Source organism: Aspergillus neoniger (genome assembly GCF_003184625.1).
Source record: "Aspergillus neoniger CBS 115656 unplaced genomic scaffold BO87scaffold_4, whole genome shotgun sequence".
NCBI lineage: Eukaryota > Fungi > Ascomycota > Eurotiomycetes > Eurotiales > Aspergillaceae > Aspergillus > Aspergillus neoniger.
The window spans coordinates 539,734-555,090 of NW_020291132.1; the positions used below are offsets into that span (position 1 = coordinate 539,734).

Sequence of the window (15,357 nt, forward strand, 5' to 3'; positions counted from 1 at the left end):
ATCTGCAGCGGACTTGATTCCGCGGGTTATTTGTTAGGAGGAAAAAGTATAAGTGTATAGAGGAATAAGCAAGTATACTTTAGTTGGAATAAATCAATCAGGGATAGAACGAATTTGGGGAAGTGGGAGTGGTCTCATGATCGTGACTTATTTGTGATGTGTATCATCAGTAGTTTTATGGGTTCTTTTGTGTATATTCTTGTGCAGGGAATATATACATACACTCCTTATACGAGGTTAAATTCTTATTATTTTGACTGTGTTTATTTCCTTTTGTCCAGACTTCATTAGATATAATATAGTAAATTGTAGATCGGAAAAGTAGCTACAATTGCAATGAAATACTCACAGACCCACACTATCAAGAAACCCCTTCTCAGCATCGCCATACGGTAGAATTATAGACTTACTTACTCTTTCTTACATTCACTATGAGGATAAAACACCAAAGATCCCTCCCTACTCAATTACTGTCCAGTACTATTATATCCAACCAGGTGACAGAAATAATAACCTGAAAACCAACAATCCACTACACCACCCTAATGTTCACATACTACAACATTCATTAAAGGTCGATCCATCTAGTATGTATTATATTAGATACAACTTGACAATAATACTGCCAGACATGAACTATCCATCCATCCCCTGCATCAATTTTCCCCCTCCCCCTTCTAGTTTCCAAAAATATCATCCACCGACACTACCTGTCTAACAATATATCAATAACTGGCAGTCTACTACTTTACTACTGTATACTAAATATATATACAACTAAGTATATACCCTGCGCAAATCACCGCAGGATCGGATCGTCCATTCTTACTACTACGTACTCCGTACCAACTACTACTTAATTACCCCCACATGCTCCTCTACCTACTTACCAAATATTTATAATTATATATGACGAGTCCGCAAAACAAATAAATATTGAGTGTGCGTGTGTGCACTACTCCACCAGGGAGATATAATGCCATTTCCAGGGTACTCTCGTAGAAAGTCATCGAATCATTCCTTTTTTTTTTTTTTTTTTTTTTTTCCAAAGTAAGTGGGGTGTCGGGCGTTCATTGTTCGTAAGTGTTGTTTTCGAAGGATCGATTGCTGGGGTGGCGGTGCGAAACAACTAGGTTTCCTTTCCTTTCCTTCCTTCCTTTTCCTACTTACTTACGAGGATGGTATATCGTACAGAGTATGTACTTAAGGTTTAGGGATTGATCCTGCGGTGTTTTGGGTATATTTCGTTGCTGCCTATCTACTACTTGTGGTGTCATTGTTGATTGGATTGAGTTCGGTGTGTGGGATGCGATGGGTGGCTGTGTGTTTCGGGGCGTTTACTGTAGGCAGAAAGGAGTAGATCCTATGTCTATTTTTGTGTGTAAATTTTGTTTGAGGTTCATCACGTCGCGTAGTATGTACAATAGGGGAAAATATACGACATTTTTCCTGTTTTGGGGATGTTTCGTTCATTCATCCTCCTCTTCTTCAACGTCATCATCATCCACATCTTCATCATCTTCATCTTCGTCATCGTTATCCTCAAACTCCACCCCCAGGTTACCCGTGATATCCCAACGGTCGCCCTTGGCAGCCTCACTGACATACTTGACGAACTTCAGGGTGCCGCTGTCCCGCAACACAATGCTGAGTCGGTTCCATCCGGCGGCAGTGCTGAAGAGAATGCCGTCATCGTCATCGTCGGCGCCTGCGGACCGGTAGATCGCTGCATCGCCCTCATCCTCGTCGTCGCCGGCCATGTAGATCTCGTATCCACCCACCGAAGGCTCCTCGGCGTCGCCGTTCGCGACGGCTCCTTCATCCTTCTTCTTCTTCTTCGGCTTGACCGCCTTCTTCTGCTGCTCCTCCGATGAGCCCTCGCCCATCTCCTGATCCTGATCCTGATCCTGATCCTGATCCTCCTCCTCCTCGTCGTCGTCCTCCTTCTCCCAGCCCGGAGTGGGCGTCAAGCAAAGCGACAGCTCCAAACGGGGCTGTTCTCCATCATAGCCACTGGCCAGGGTGTAATCCTGGCCTCTGCGGAAGCGACGCGCCAGGTAGTCGTAGCTGGTAATACGGTCCGCACCGGTGATAAGCGCGAGCCACTTGCGGAATGCCCGGGAAGGGAAAAGGTCGTCGAGGAGTTCCTGAATCGGAGATTTCTGGTCCTGGGTCGCGGTGCCATGTTGCTGGAACAGGTAGCGCTGCTTGTGGGGAGGACGGGCGACCGTCCATCCGGTCTCGGCGAGAATCTCGTCGGAGGAACTGGGCAGGCCCTTCTTCTCCTGCTCTTCAATGTAGGTCCGAACACGAGTCGCAAACTTCTCCGAAAGGAATCGTTCCAGACTGAGACACGACTCGTTGGAGAAGGTCTCGGACATTTCCTCGGCGATGTCGGGGGTGAGGTAGGATGGGGCGATGTATTGGATCAGGAAGGCGAGGTCGGATTCTGTGAATTCGGGCGTGGGCTCCTCTTCCACCTTTGCCTTGCCCTTGCCTTTACCTCCTTCCTCGGGTTGTTGCTCGTCCTCGTTCTCGCAGTCGACGGTCTTGGGCTGGGGAAGGTCGTAGATGTCGCCGCGGCCCTGGAGCTGGGCCAGACTACTGCGCTCAGCGAGCTTCTCTTCCAGACCGGCTTCGTAGCCATCTTCGCCTTCCTGTGGGATGTGGAACCAGCCGCTGATGGCCATGCGCACGCGCTTCTTGGACTTGTCTTCGTTGTCTTTCGGGTGGTAGACTTCTTCGACGTCGTGGAAACTCTCTCCAGGCTGGACGGTGAAGAAGCTGAGCTGGTTAAAGGCGGGAGGGATGCTTAGGGAGTAGTCGGGGCTGGGGATCAGGACGTCGTCGCCGTTGGCATCCTTGTTGGTCGTCGTGGGGTACAGACGCAGTGCGCCACCCCATTCGGCCTGCCAGGGTTGGTCGGGGTCGGTGAGGTAGAGAATGTAGGACAGACGTCTGCTTCCGATGACATCGTCGTGGCAGAGCAAGTGGCAGCCCTCGTTGTAGACGTTGATGGCCATGTCGGTTTTTTGTCCGCTCAGCTTGCCAGAGCCGGTGACCTTCGAGAGGAATTCACGGAAGCGGGCAGAGTACATGGCGTCGCGCAGCTTGAGGATGGAGGGCAATTTCGCAAGAGAGGCATCGTCGAGACCGTCCAGGTTGGCCAGGTCGCCGGATTGGAAGATTTTGTAGATGTCGGTTTCCTTCTCGGTGAACTGCACCTGGGCCTGGATTTCGTCGCGGACGGCGCGCAAGAGGGAGGGCTCGATGAGGGGGTGAATGACACCATGCTTGTACCTTTGAACTTGGGATTAGCTTCGCTCAGAGTATTTGCCAGCCAGAATGTATGATGGGCAGCATACGGAGCAGACTGGGCATATTGCTCGGTATAGTCCTTCAGGACCGACGGCTCGAACAAGCCGTCACGGAAGCGCGCAGCGGCTTCTTCGCTCGACAAAGCGCGCTTCTTGGACTCGGGCTGGTCTTTACCGCCGAGGGATTCTCTTCCATCAGTCTTGCGCTTCATTGTGAGAAAAAGGGAAAGGAATGCGAGATCGAATAGACTCTGGAGAGGGTTCAATCTTTAACGGAATGCGAATTTTGCCTTTAATTTTTCGAATAAATTTGGCGGTGAAAAATCTGCAGGCATCAATCAGGCCACCAGATCAGGCCATATGGTTTCCTAAAATAGACACATTCACTAGAATGGATTCACGTAACTGTTTATTTATTTACTTCTTATTGTCTGCTACTCAATAAGAATTCACTGGTTATTCATTGCGTACTTTACAAGAATAAATGATGCCAATGAGTGTATTGTGGAGATGCAACTTTCCAACCAACTGCCATCAGCATGCATTTCCCAGCCACCAACAAGCAAAGTGACTGGGGTTGATTGACTCCGCACTGGAGCCCCGATAATCGCCTTCGATAAGCGCATCCAGCACCTTCCATCGCCCTTCTGACTCAGGCATGGCCTCGTCCAACATGAACTGTCATTGACTGTCTCATACGAGCAGTATTCTTGACTTGTCACTTTCATCAGACTTGCTTCTTGACCGTCACCGCTATTACCATCCCCTAAACCTCTCAGTTGCAGGCACAGACGTCATTGCCGTCGATCATCGCATCGATCCAGCCAGCAACCCGTTGGATCAGGTTATCCTTCTGTTCCTACCACGTATCATTCCTCAACGACCCCTCCGGTTCCTGCTCTCTTCAACTTTGCGCAATGCAGCCTTCGCAGGAGAACCAAAGCAACCAGCCTGATCGGCCAGGTACTCCGCCGCGCCCGCCTTACTCGCCCGTGACTCCTGTCTTTGCCCATCTTGTGCCTGTCACGAACGCCGCCGCGGGGAACGGCGCTCCTCACCCTATTGTGCCTCCTGCTGCGTCGCCTTCGCCAACAACAAGAGTACCCCCTTATGGTTCATCAGCGGACTTTACCCCGCCGGCTGCAGCCCCCGTGTTCGCGCCCGAGCCGGCCGCCGTCCCGATCTCGGAGAGCGAGAACCCAGATGCCATTGCTCTGCGATCCGCGATCTCTATTCTTCAGCTCCAGAAGCAGCAAAGCGTGCGGGATATTCAGACTCTAGAAAAGTTCAAGAAGGCCGCATCAGAGGATCCAGAAGGGTTCGCCCGCGAACTGGCAGCGGGAAATCTGTCGGCGAAGGATACAGGGGCTTTCATCAACTTCACTCATGACAAAGACTCGGAGGACGAGGATGTAGAGAGTCCGAAGAGAGGCGTTTATGCTGGGCTAGGGACCCTGCCCACGCCGCAGAATGTTGTCCGCATGCCTCCCATCAACTGGAACAAGTACCAGATCGTGGGCGAACCGTTGGATAAGATGCACGAGGAGCAGCGGAGGCGGCCATCTTCTGGCGAACCCAGACGCGACGATAGTGCTCAAAGAGCACCGGAGCATGTATTAGCTTCGCCGTATCGACCTCTAGTAGACAAGCTAGAGAGTCCGGGAAAGGCCAAGGGCACCAACAGAAACAAGAAGACTTGATAATCAGTGATTATTGGAAAAGCTAGTTACAAGAACCGTCCAGTGAACCGTCAAGCTTTGGTACATGAGTGGACATTCATCTTACGATGTAATTTAAAGAGACAGACTCAGAGGGTACGTCAGCCGCCTACTGACATGTGCCGGCAAAACTGACGGTGTGACAGGGAATAGCTACCACAGCAGAATCTCATGCGCAAACACCTCAGGTTCGCCCATCGCCTTTCGAAGTCTGTCATGAGCTGCCAAGATTCTGTCCCAAGGGGTAGCCTCATTTTCCTGGTTTTCCTTCCCATCATCCATCACTTGCGCGGACTCCTTGGCCGCCTTCTGCAGACCAAGTTTTCTCTGGTACATGTTATGGAGCGCCTTCTTTCTCAGATTTTCACGTCCATAGTGCCTCACGATCACATTAGCACGCATGAATCTGCTCATCTCATGGCTCTTCAACCACGCCTGTGTCTGGGGACAGTGGCCCTTGGTTTTCCAGAGGATACTTGCGATGACGTCGTAAGAAAGAGGAGGGTTCTTGTCAGTGATTCCATTTGGAGGAAACTCCGAGGATGCAGCTTCTTGGTCCACCTACTGCCCGTCAATGATTCGCCCACCACAACCGATTTCACATCCAGGTCCTATCTTACCTCATCACGTTGCCAAACCTCGATCACCTCTGGATAGCTCGGCAGCGGCCCGAACGGCCTGGAGAGCTGTTGTTCTCTCACGGTCCAGTAGTTCTTCCACAGTGCCTGTCCCTGCCGTTCCAGCCACTCATCTTTTTCTTTGCGTCTCTTCTCAATGTAAGCGGCCATGGCGGGATCGACTTTGGAAATGCTATCAGCCGTGATGGGTCCGCCCCCAGGGACGCTGTCAGCAGTAGTGGGCTCGACTTTAGGCACGCTGTCAGAAATACCATGATCGACCTCAGGCACACTGCCAACATCATCAGTGCTGGGATTCAGTTCATCATCCGCCTTGCGTTTTCTGCTCTCCATGTTGAAATCAAGCTGTATCTAATATAAAGATTTAGCAAACTTTGTAATGAAAACCGAAGATAAAGATAAGTTAGAATACCTAGTACACTTGTAGATACTATGAAGTCAACAACGAGACAATAACTAAACGATGTAGTGAGCGTGATTGCACGCCAAACCGGCCATTAAAAATCTTGTATAAGTCTCACTTCGCGAGGGCAAGGCCCCATCCCAGCGCGGTGAATTGAAGTTTCACCAAAGAAGGTAAGCAAGCGAGCAAGCGAGCCCATCATGCTGTGTTTATGGAACAAAAGTGCGTGAAGTGAGTGTGGCGGAGTATGCATCTAGTTCACCTTGAGCTCACTGTGTTGTGATATGTCACTGAGAATGAGGTTAGGGAATGGAGTTTGGTGTATGCAGTGGGCTGTCTTGGAGTAGATAGAATGTTAGAGAATGTTACAAGAAGACTACGAGGTGAGTACTATTTGTATTAGGTATTCTCTCTTTAAATATAGGTTGGTGGAGATAGTATAGGAAGTCGAAGTGATTGATGTGAAACAGCTATGAAGGAATTAAAGGGACTTTGCCATTCTCTCTCTCTCTCTCACGAGTATCTGAAGTCCCTGGTAATATAAGTTCATCACTTATAGTAGTATTTTCTTAGCTGTTGCCTTTCTAGGGAGCATGTCTCACATATAGTATTTCTCATCGGCTGTGGTCAGCCTTGTAGATTCAATATATGTCAGCCAGGGACCCTGACAAGGAGTAACTCCAGTCTCTATTAAAAGTTACTACCACCATTCCCATCACCCCATGTTCTATATAGAGCCTTAGTATAAATCATCTATAAATCTAGTACGCCACATGCAATAATACATCACAACTTCGCCCCCTTCCTCCCCTCCCAAACCTTCACACTCTTCCTCCCAACATCCTCCATCTCGCCCTTCCTCTCCTCCACCCTCTCCCTCCACTCCAAATTCCCCGAATGATCATCCACCACCCCCAACAACCTCCGATACATCTCCTCCTTCATCACCCCATAAATCTCCGTCTTGGGCATCAACACCAACTTCCTCTCCTTCACGAACTTCACCGTCTCCTCCACACCTCCCAGACCATCCACAATCCCCACCCGCAGCGCCTCTGGCCCAGGAAACCTCTTCGCCTCGAGCACAACATCGCGACACACATTCGGCGTCAACTTCTCCCGGAAGACATGCATCATGGGCGCTTGCAACGGAACCCCGAATATGAGCTCGTTGATGCACAGAAAACCCTTACTCGGGTTCTGGATCCGGTAGTCGTGGTACATGGCGAGCATGAAGCCGCCGGCGAAGGCGTGGCCGTTTAGGAGGGAGATGGTGGGCATGGGGTAGCTGTATACCACATATAGATATATATTAGTACGGTTCATGTTTGTTAGTGGGTAAAATCAAAGAACACACGTTAACAGTCGACGGAATAACTTCCACAGCCATTTATCCAGAAACCCCTCTGTGGATTGCGCAAGTTCGAGATCTAGTCCATTGCTGTAGAATTTGGGAATCCCGCTGGTGGTGATTAACACACCCTTTTGGTAGCGGTGTTCGATGATGTCGAGGGCCAAGAGGAAGGTGTCGATGAAGGTCGGGGTGAGGCGGTTATCTGGGGGCGAGGTGAAGGTGAGGAGGTAGATTGTTGGTTGATCGGGGGATGGGTTGGTGCAGGTGATGGAGCCGGAGGTGGAAGGGATGGGGAGGGTGAAGAGCGGAGATGTGGTGGTGGACATGGTGGTGGTACAGTGGGAGAGGGTTGTTGCTTGTTACTTGTTGGTGACTGTGTACGTGTGTGACATGAAGCGGGGATGGTAGAGAAGAAGATGGTGGTCTTGTCTTGTCTTGTATACTTTTGAGGGTTGGATGTGATCAGTAATCGTTAAATTGTATTGTTTGCTAAATCCGGGGAAAATTAGAACAAGGAGTGAGTGATTCCCGCGGTATCACATGCGCTTGAAGTATGTTCCCGATTGGGTTTATTGCATGTGGGTTATGTTCTTGTCAAGATTGTATACTTATGCTGAGGGAGTATGTGTATATATTTGCTTTTTTTGGGTAGCTCTCATCTGACCGTGATGATGATCCCATGTAAGTAGTCGTTAGTCATAGTAGTTAAATTCTAACGGCGTAAGCTCCATTCATCACAGCTGCATCCGTCCTCCCCGCATACCCTCATCACCTATCCATTGACCAGCTACTATGAAGCGTCTTTTTCGCTGTTTACCAGATTTAACATCATTTATCCTACTAACCGCTTCTATTATATGATAACAGCTCTATTGATTAATCCCGCAGTTCTATAATGTACCCTTCAAACCAGCCAGATGGGAATATGACAGCTAACGGCCAAGCAACAGACCACTGGCAGATCCCTCAGCAGAACGATCCAAATGTCAAATAACCTTCAGCGCAGAACAATACCACTAACTCCATAGAATAGAGCACTCCAGACAATCTCTACAACAAATCTACACTATCTACTCAAGAACCAACTATTCTTCACACCTCCAAAATTGACATCACATCATCACTGACGTCATCCCCTCACAGCTCCCTTATTCTTATGGTAACCATCACCACCATCACCACATCCCAACTCCTTCACCTCAACCACCTACACTCAGACAACAACATCCATAAACCCCAATCCATTATTCAATACCAATCTACAACCCCCAAACCAACCAACCATGCAATCCCACCACCAACAACAACCCCCCCAACCCCCCAAACAAGCCGCCTACAACCAACCCACCAACCCCGTAACCCACACACCCTCCGAGCAACGCACTTCCCAATCCTCATCCCAGAATCCATCGCAATACGACCACCTCCCCCGGCACCGCGGCGACGCCCTGTCCCCCATAACCCGCAACGCAGGCTCCCAGCCCTCCAACTCCAACTCCAAATCCAGCAAACACCAAGAATCCATGCGCAACGCCGCCTCCACCCTCGACACCGAGTACGGAGTCGAGCAGCAGCCCGCAGAAGGGGACATCGCGCGGGCCGTGCAGGGCAAGTCGGCGGATGCGCGGGCCAGAGCACAAGCGGGGGCGCATGCGGGCGCGGTAGGCAGTGCTGAGGGGCCGGGGGCGCCGGGGTACGAGAAGGGCGAGATGGCGGATTTGGATCAGAAGAGGGAGATGCATGATAGGATGTTGGGGGATCGGGTGGGACAGAGTCCGGCGGAGCCGGAGGAGGTGAGGAGTAGGAAGTTGAGGCAGGATGAGGAGGTGGATGTGGTGGGGGCGGCGAGTAGGGTGTCTAAGGGGAGGGTTGTTTGATTGTGTTATTATTATTTAGTGTGGTATTTGGTAGATTATAGGGAGGGAATAGGATAGGATAGGATAGGATGTATAGGTTAATGGTATGGAATGGAATGGTATGTAATGGGGTATCAGAAATCGATCAATAGCTATTAGCGTACAGACATATAGGTAAGGTGTTTGATTAACCATCAGCATCATCGCCCTCGCCGATAGACACCTTCTTCAGTGATAGATCTTGTTTCAGATCGTGGATGCGCTTGGCCAGTTTACCCTTCAGAATGGCGTTCTGCATCTTCTCCCACTTCGCCGTCTCGGCGCGGATCAGTGCCTCCAGTTCGGCAATTTCCTCGCGTTGCTGCTGCATCTGCCGCTGTTGCTCGAGTTGCTCATCATCCAGCTCGTCTTCCGGTTCGTCGCCATCGTCGGACCCGTCACTCTCATCACCGGATGATTCTGGCGCTGGCGTGGACGGCTTCGTTGCCATCGGTGTGCCTGCTTGGTATACCCCAGCATCTGATGGTGGCTCGGCTCCAGGTGCCGCCGCCGCAGCTCCTGCCTCGCCTTCGTCGCCGGCAGCCAAGGCAGCCTCCATCTCAGCAGCGAGAGTGTCTTCGAAATCATCGAACAGACCGCCGTCTTCCATGCCTTCTTCCATCTCACCCTCGGCATCCTGCTCATCATCGTATTCGTCTTCGTAGTCGTAATCTCCACTCTGAACCAGTCCCTCAGCCCGGTTCAATGCTGTCTTATCAACCAGCTCATACCGGATAGGTGCCACGGCAGCCTCATCTTGGGCGATCAGATCCTCGACGGCCTTCTCGACCTGCTCGATAGTCCGCGTGCTGATTCGTTCCCGGAAACGGCGCTTTCTCACCCATCGCAATGGCGGCGTGAGACCGTGTGGGTATTGCAGCGTCTTGTCATCTGGGTGTAGAATGTCCGAAGGGAGTGGGTAGTCCATGGCCTCTTGTTCATTGGCAACCGGGCCAAGGATCAGAAGCATCTGGCAGATATCTGCAGATTTGTACCACCCACGCCGGTCCCAACTCTTCATACCTTCGATGATACATGGTAAGTCGACCAGCGCTGCGGCGTATTGATGATCGCGGATCTTGAAGATGGCGCGTCGTCCCTCACGGGTGAGTGGTTTGAAAGAAATCTCCGAACGGTCGAACCGGCGTTCAGCAATGGCGCGTTGTAGATATTCGCAATCCTCTCCGGGCAACATGCGCAGAATGAATTGTTCTTCGATCGAGGGGTCGATTTCCGTGTCGGATGCTTCTGAGTCGTAGCCAACGCCCACCGGTCGGTTGGGGACCAGCCCCTTGTTCTTGATACGGAGCGACTGGACCCCGGGCTTCTTCGATGGGTTTAATTTCAGGCGTTTGGGTCCAGAGGGTTGGGCTGTCGCGACCGTGGTGGATGGTTCCTGTAACGCGGGTCCCTCTGCTGGGCGCTTCTTCGATGTCTTCTTCTTTTTCTTGAGTTTGTCATCCTCGGGCGGCGCTTCTGGTGCCGGTCTACGGGCGATCTTGAGCGTGAGTTTGCGTTGAGGGGTCTCTGTTGGCGGAGGAGGTGCAGCAGGTTGTCTCTGGGGTGTTTCCTCGGGCGCCTTCTTTTTCCCGAAGGTGAGCTTGAGGGATGGACGAGGTGTGTCCGACATGGCGAGAGGTGACCACCAAGTCGGTGGAGATGCGATGTAGAAGTGAGCGAAATAAGGTCAAAGCAGAGATGGTAGGAGGCTGGCAGATGGATGGGGTGAAGTGAAGCTTGCTGTGTTACAGCGGAGACGAAGACTCGAGGGCGGAGCCAGAAGGCGGAAGACCCCGAAAAGGCAGTAAGAGGCCCATCCATTCAGCCATTGATCCTCTCTTTGCTTCCTATTCATCTCCTAACACTCGACCTCAACAATAGCGACACATTGAGCCGCTCATATTCTTAGCTATATAATCCTCGTCTGCGAGCTGGAAAGCTCTTCTCGACGTCTCTATCGTTGCTCTTCATCACAACCCATACGCCAACATGTCTGGCTCCAATCTACACAACGCTCTTCTCCGCCCGCCAATCATCCAGATCCTGCGCGCAGCAGGCTTCCATGCGACGCGACCGTCCGTTTTAGACACTCTCGCTGACCTTACCGCCCAATACATTATGATCCTTGCTTCATCTACGACTGCCCATGCTGCAAACGCTCATCCGCATGACCCTGTTCCGGTCCTCGAAGATATCTACCAAGCGCTGCAAGACGCAGGCGCGCTACGACCCCAGCTGCGAGAATGGGAGGAGGACTGGCAGGGAGAAGAAGACATGCGAGGCCTGGAAGGCTTTTTGTCGTGGTTCACTGGGCCGGCCAACCGGGAGATTCGACGAATAGCTGGATTCGTGCCCAGTGAGGGCGATATGGTCGATGCGGACGCTCTCGAGAAAGAAGACTTTTTGACGGCATTGAAGAAGAAACACAGCAAAACCGGCGAAGAGTCGAGATATGCGGGAACCGTGCTCGGAAAGAGTGCCGACGAGCATCCTATCATCATCGAGGGTGGCGCGCCCAGTCTCCAGGACTGGGGCTCACAGATGCGGTCGCGGGCGCCGTACATGGCTGACAGCGATTCGTCTGGTGTCAGTAGTGCGCCGAGCAACCTGTCCGATGGCGAAGGAATGGATGTGTGATGAGACGCAGACAGGTCGTTCGAAAGCGAGACCACTTCACAATACACTGCAATAAGGCTGTCGGTTGTCTGCAGCCCGACAAGCCAGACTCAAGACGCCTAGCTGCAACACAACGCCTACACCGTATTTGGCATTGGGACAGCTGGCCGGCCCAGCTTGATCACAATGACCAGCAGATCGTCCACCAGCTTGGGAGTATCAGCATATCACTTGCTATTACTACAGACGGGTTGTCACAATTTAGGGCCAGAGCAGGCTGGATTTATCATTATCCACCGAGTCAGAAAACAGCATCTACGCCTTGAAACATGTGCGAAGAAGGCAATCGGGACGAATGAGGGATGGAAAGCCATCCTGCAAGCGAAATTATGTATCTACAGCATAACAGCGTATAAGCCACATGAGTTTATGAGTTCGGCCAATAGGCCCGAATTGACCCCGACGTGCTTTTCCCGTAGGTTCCAATGCAAACGAGCTTCTTGGCTGCCGCGGAGATCTTCACCTCCTCCAACTTACCTCCAGCTCTCCCCTTCTTACTCCACTCCAGCTTCAACACCCCAATCACCACCACCATCACCATGGTCTACGCCTTCACACTGCCCTCCACCTCCCACCTTTCCTTCCAGACCTTCCTTACCTCCAGCACCCACCCTTCTCTCCCTCAAGCAGCCACCACCGCCCGCCATGCTCTCCGACAAGCTCTCAAAGCACACAAGCGTTTACCCCGCGGTCCGCAACAAGACGCCCACCTGCAGACTCTCCTCACCACCATAACCAGCTACCTCCCTTACCTCCTCGCTCTCTCCAACGGCCTTAGCAGCAAGCCCGGCGACACATCTCCTACCGAAGAAATCGAAATCACCCTCCGCACCGAGATCACATCCGCCTGGCGCCCGACCCTCACCAACCCCACCACCACGCTCTCCCTCAAACAGCGGCCCACCACCACCCGCATCCAAGGACAGGGTCTCGACTTTGAAATAGCCTTTGTCCTCTCCACCCTCAGCTATGTGCTCAACTCCCTCGCCCGTATCGGCGTCACCCGCACCCTCTACGCATCCACGACCCCGACTCCCGAACAGCGCACCGCCGCCATCCAGACAGCCACCAAACACCTCCTCCAAGCCAGCGCCGTACACTCACTCCTCGCTTCCTCGCCATCCTTCGCAACCGCAGCCCACTCCATCTGCAATAGCAACAAAAATGGAACCTCTACCCTCCCGGACCTCGACCCCGCCACGCAGGCGGCCCTCTCCTGTCTCGCCCTCGCGGAAGCAACCCTCCTCGCTGTGTTGAAGGACGATTCCTACGTCGCCGCCTGTATTCAGGCGCGCAATCCCAATGACAAGGACTGGATGGTCCGCGCGCCGGAGATCCCCAAGGTCCGCGCGCACCTCTTCGCTAGATTATGTATTCGAGCTGCGGAGTACGCGGAGCAAGCTGCTGCGGGGCTGGGATCTGTCCGGTCAGAGGGGCGGATGGGGATTGATGATGATCTGCTAGGGTATACACGGGTGCTGGGACGGGTTGCGCGGGCGAGAGCCTGCCGCTTCTTCGGGGTGGATGCGGAGTTGTCCGGGAAGATCGGGGAGGGTATTGCATGGTTGAGAGCAGCGAAGGGAGCATTGGGGGCCAGGGGAGCTGGGACAGGTGGAGCGGAAGCGAAAGAGACGAGTACGAAGAGCCGGACCGGGCTGTCGAGGCTGAAGCAGGGTTGGATGGAGCGGCGGGAGGAGAGACGGATGGAGAAGGATGCGGGCAGTCGGGATCGGACGGAGAAGGGCGAGCTAGGACCGGGGGATAACGCAGGTCGGGAGGAGGAGAGTCGAGTGATTGAGATGCTGGAGACGAAGTGGGTGCGAATGAATGATACGGTGGGTGATATCCACGTCATTGGTTTGGAATGATGTTGCTAACTGCTGAGCACAGATTAATACCCAGCTGATCCCACCTTCTGCGGACCTGCTAGCAAACTTGCCCTCCGGTCGAGATATTCATTCCGCGCCAGCGCCGTACAAGATCCCCTCGCTGGATGAGGAGCAGTTGGTGCGCATGCGTGCGCCGCCGGCGGAGGACGACTTTGGACCAGGGAGTGATGTCGAGGATAGTGATGAAGAGGCGGCCAGTGTAGCGCGTGTGTATACGCCGGGAACAGTACCGGAGCGGAGTGACAGTGCCTATTATTGATCTTGAGCTTGTATACAAATACCATATCATATGGCCTGCCTATGCACATATAGGTTCTACTCCGCATACGTAGTACCAATAAGACACAGCAATCCAGACACAGCAACCCACTCGCACCTAACAACCTCATAAACCAAGAGAAAGAGCCATACCCACCCCATCTCAAACCATATCATACAATCACAACTCCCCAAACCCAAACCCAAACCCAAACCCAGAGAAAAAAAAAGTATGAAAATAAAACACAATGCATATATTGTATATCACATAACATAACACAGAAACCAATCCAATTCAACCCATCCCATCCTCAACCCTCAACCCTCATCTAAGCAGACTTATTTCCCTCCCCAGCAAAGTAATTCTTCTCCTGGAACAAGTAACCCTTAATCTTGCGCTCACCCAGCAACTCAAAGTACTTTTCTACATCCCCAGAAACAAACCCACATTAGCAAATCCCCAACACCATCCCTCATCCTTTTCAGAAAGGAAAGAAGGAATAGAAAAAAGGTATAAACTCACCCCTCAAAACCCCACACTTCTCCAAATGATTCACACCCTCACGAGCATAACATTTTCCCAATTCCTCTCCGACCAGACGAGACATCATACTGCGGACCCATTGTTCACGGATAATGGCGTCGCGGGCGTTGTGGACAGCGACGTTGTCTTCGAAGTCGACGCCCTCGTAGGTGGGCGGCACCGTGGGCTTTTTGGCCAGGAAGGAGGCGGATTCCGGGGTGGGCATTTTGCAAATCTCTTCTTTTTGTTTGGAGCTTTCTCGGATTCCGGGGTGTAGGTGGGTGGGAGGGAGAGAGGTGTTGTAGTAGTATCTTGAACTAACTGCCTGGTCGAGTTCGATTCCGGAGGTCGCGAGAGTAACAATTGCGGTGGTTTGATTGGTTGGGGGGTGTGGGCGGTCGGATGTTGCTGCGCTGGTCACGTGCGTTGATAATTATTAGTAAGCAGGTTGTGAGTGGGTGGTTGTGCACTGCCATTACGGTTGTATACTTGTTTGTTAGGGATTATAATTCAGTGAGAGTACAGTAAAAGGTCATAGATGAGCTACTAAGTCTAGATAACTATCGCTAACACCGAACGCCTCGCCAAGTACACAAATCAGCAAACATCACACCTATCCATACGCCGTCACAGGTCATTATTAGTCCGCATTTTACATGGTCATTGCTCAGACCAGTCATCATCTG

At 52.0% G+C, this 15,357-nt stretch overlaps 9 protein-coding genes across 9 annotated transcripts; 4 read left to right on the top strand and 5 right to left on the bottom strand.

Annotated features, from left to right (window-relative positions):
- Positions 1-1,362: 1,362 nt before the first annotated feature.
- BO87DRAFT_326541 (oxidative DNA demethylase) lies at positions 1,363-3,585 on the bottom strand. The gene is made up of 2 exons (XM_025620153.1): positions 3,366-3,585; positions 1,363-3,300 (listed from the first exon to the last, which is right to left on the bottom strand). The coding sequence occupies exons 1-2, from the start codon at positions 3,527-3,529 to the stop codon at positions 1,470-1,472; spliced, it is 1,995 nt and encodes a 664-aa protein (XP_025483688.1). The 5' UTR covers positions 3,530-3,585; the 3' UTR covers positions 1,363-1,469.
- Positions 3,586-4,139: 554 nt separating this feature from the next.
- On the top strand, positions 4,140-5,111 carry BO87DRAFT_163823 (uncharacterized protein). The gene has a single exon (XM_025618269.1). It carries the CDS (start codon positions 4,235-4,237, stop codon positions 5,015-5,017), a length of 783 nt encoding a protein of 260 aa, XP_025483689.1. The 5' UTR covers positions 4,140-4,234; the 3' UTR covers positions 5,018-5,111.
- BO87DRAFT_455765 (uncharacterized protein) lies at positions 5,001-6,006 on the bottom strand (the record flags this gene model as incomplete). The annotated part of the gene is made up of 2 exons (XM_025628686.1): positions 5,001-5,596; positions 5,656-6,006. 2 exons carry the CDS (start codon positions 6,004-6,006, stop codon positions 5,189-5,191), a joined length of 759 nt encoding a protein of 252 aa, XP_025483690.1. The 3' UTR covers positions 5,001-5,188.
- A 582-nt stretch (positions 6,007-6,588) lies between these two features.
- On the bottom strand, positions 6,589-8,033 carry BO87DRAFT_350862 (enoyl-CoA hydratase/isomerase family protein). The gene is made up of 2 exons (XM_025621100.1): positions 7,434-8,033; positions 6,589-7,364 (listed from the first exon to the last, which is right to left on the bottom strand). The coding sequence occupies exons 1-2, from the start codon at positions 7,754-7,756 to the stop codon at positions 6,863-6,865; spliced, it is 825 nt and encodes a 274-aa protein (XP_025483691.1). The 5' UTR covers positions 7,757-8,033; the 3' UTR covers positions 6,589-6,862.
- A 680-nt stretch (positions 8,034-8,713) lies between these two features.
- BO87DRAFT_383100 (uncharacterized protein) lies at positions 8,714-9,307 on the top strand (the record flags this gene model as incomplete). The annotated part of the gene is made up of 1 exon (XM_025624642.1): positions 8,714-9,307. The coding sequence occupies one exon, from the start codon at positions 8,714-8,716 to the stop codon at positions 9,305-9,307; it is 594 nt and encodes a 197-aa protein (XP_025483692.1).
- Positions 9,308-9,399: 92 nt separating this feature from the next.
- Positions 9,400-11,061, bottom strand: BO87DRAFT_373103 (transcription initiation factor TFIID subunit 7 family protein). The gene has a single exon (XM_025622452.1). It carries the CDS (start codon positions 10,953-10,955, stop codon positions 9,474-9,476), a length of 1,482 nt encoding a protein of 493 aa, XP_025483693.1. The 5' UTR covers positions 10,956-11,061; the 3' UTR covers positions 9,400-9,473.
- A 128-nt stretch (positions 11,062-11,189) lies between these two features.
- Positions 11,190-12,389, top strand: BO87DRAFT_373104 (Bromodomain associated domain protein). The gene has a single exon (XM_025622453.1). It carries the CDS (start codon positions 11,315-11,317, stop codon positions 11,960-11,962), a length of 648 nt encoding a protein of 215 aa, XP_025483694.1. The 5' UTR covers positions 11,190-11,314; the 3' UTR covers positions 11,963-12,389.
- A 37-nt stretch (positions 12,390-12,426) lies between these two features.
- Positions 12,427-14,149, top strand: BO87DRAFT_403824 (pH-signaling protein PalC; the record flags this gene model as incomplete). The annotated part of the gene is made up of 2 exons (XM_025625807.1): positions 12,427-13,836; positions 13,892-14,149. 2 exons carry the CDS (start codon positions 12,427-12,429, stop codon positions 14,147-14,149), a joined length of 1,668 nt encoding a protein of 555 aa, XP_025483695.1.
- BO87DRAFT_350874 (putative NADH-ubiquinone oxidoreductase 12 kda subunit) lies at positions 14,138-15,026 on the bottom strand. Its single transcript, XM_025621101.1, has 2 exons — positions 14,672-15,026; positions 14,138-14,572 (listed from the first exon to the last, which is right to left on the bottom strand). Exons 1-2 carry the CDS (start codon positions 14,895-14,897, stop codon positions 14,478-14,480), a joined length of 321 nt encoding a protein of 106 aa, XP_025483696.1. The 5' UTR covers positions 14,898-15,026; the 3' UTR covers positions 14,138-14,477.
- Between the last annotated feature and the right edge of the window lie 331 nt (positions 15,027-15,357).

Coding starts and splice junctions, on each gene's coding strand:
- BO87DRAFT_326541 (XM_025620153.1), bottom strand. CDS start 3,529: ATGAAGCGCAAGACTGATGGAAGAGAATCCCTCGGCGGTAAAGACCAG. Junction 3,301..3,365: donor CAATATGCCCAGTCTGCTCC/GTATGCTGCCCA, acceptor CCAAGTTCAAAG/GTACAAGCATGGTGTCATTC.
- BO87DRAFT_163823 (XM_025618269.1), top strand. CDS start 4,235: ATGCAGCCTTCGCAGGAGAACCAAAGCAACCAGCCTGATCGGCCAGGT.
- BO87DRAFT_350862 (XM_025621100.1), bottom strand. CDS start 7,756: ATGTCCACCACCACATCTCCGCTCTTCACCCTCCCCATCCCTTCCACC. Junction 7,365..7,433: donor TTATTCCGTCGACTGTTAAC/GTGTGTTCTTTG, acceptor TGTGGTATACAG/CTACCCCATGCCCACCATCT.
- BO87DRAFT_373103 (XM_025622452.1), bottom strand. CDS start 10,955: ATGTCGGACACACCTCGTCCATCCCTCAAGCTCACCTTCGGGAAAAAG.
- BO87DRAFT_373104 (XM_025622453.1), top strand. CDS start 11,315: ATGTCTGGCTCCAATCTACACAACGCTCTTCTCCGCCCGCCAATCATC.
- BO87DRAFT_350874 (XM_025621101.1), bottom strand. CDS start 14,897: ATGCCCACCCCGGAATCCGCCTCCTTCCTGGCCAAAAAGCCCACGGTG. Junction 14,573..14,671: donor GAAGTGTGGGGTTTTGAGGG/GTGAGTTTATAC, acceptor CTGGGGATGTAG/AAAAGTACTTTGAGTTGCTG.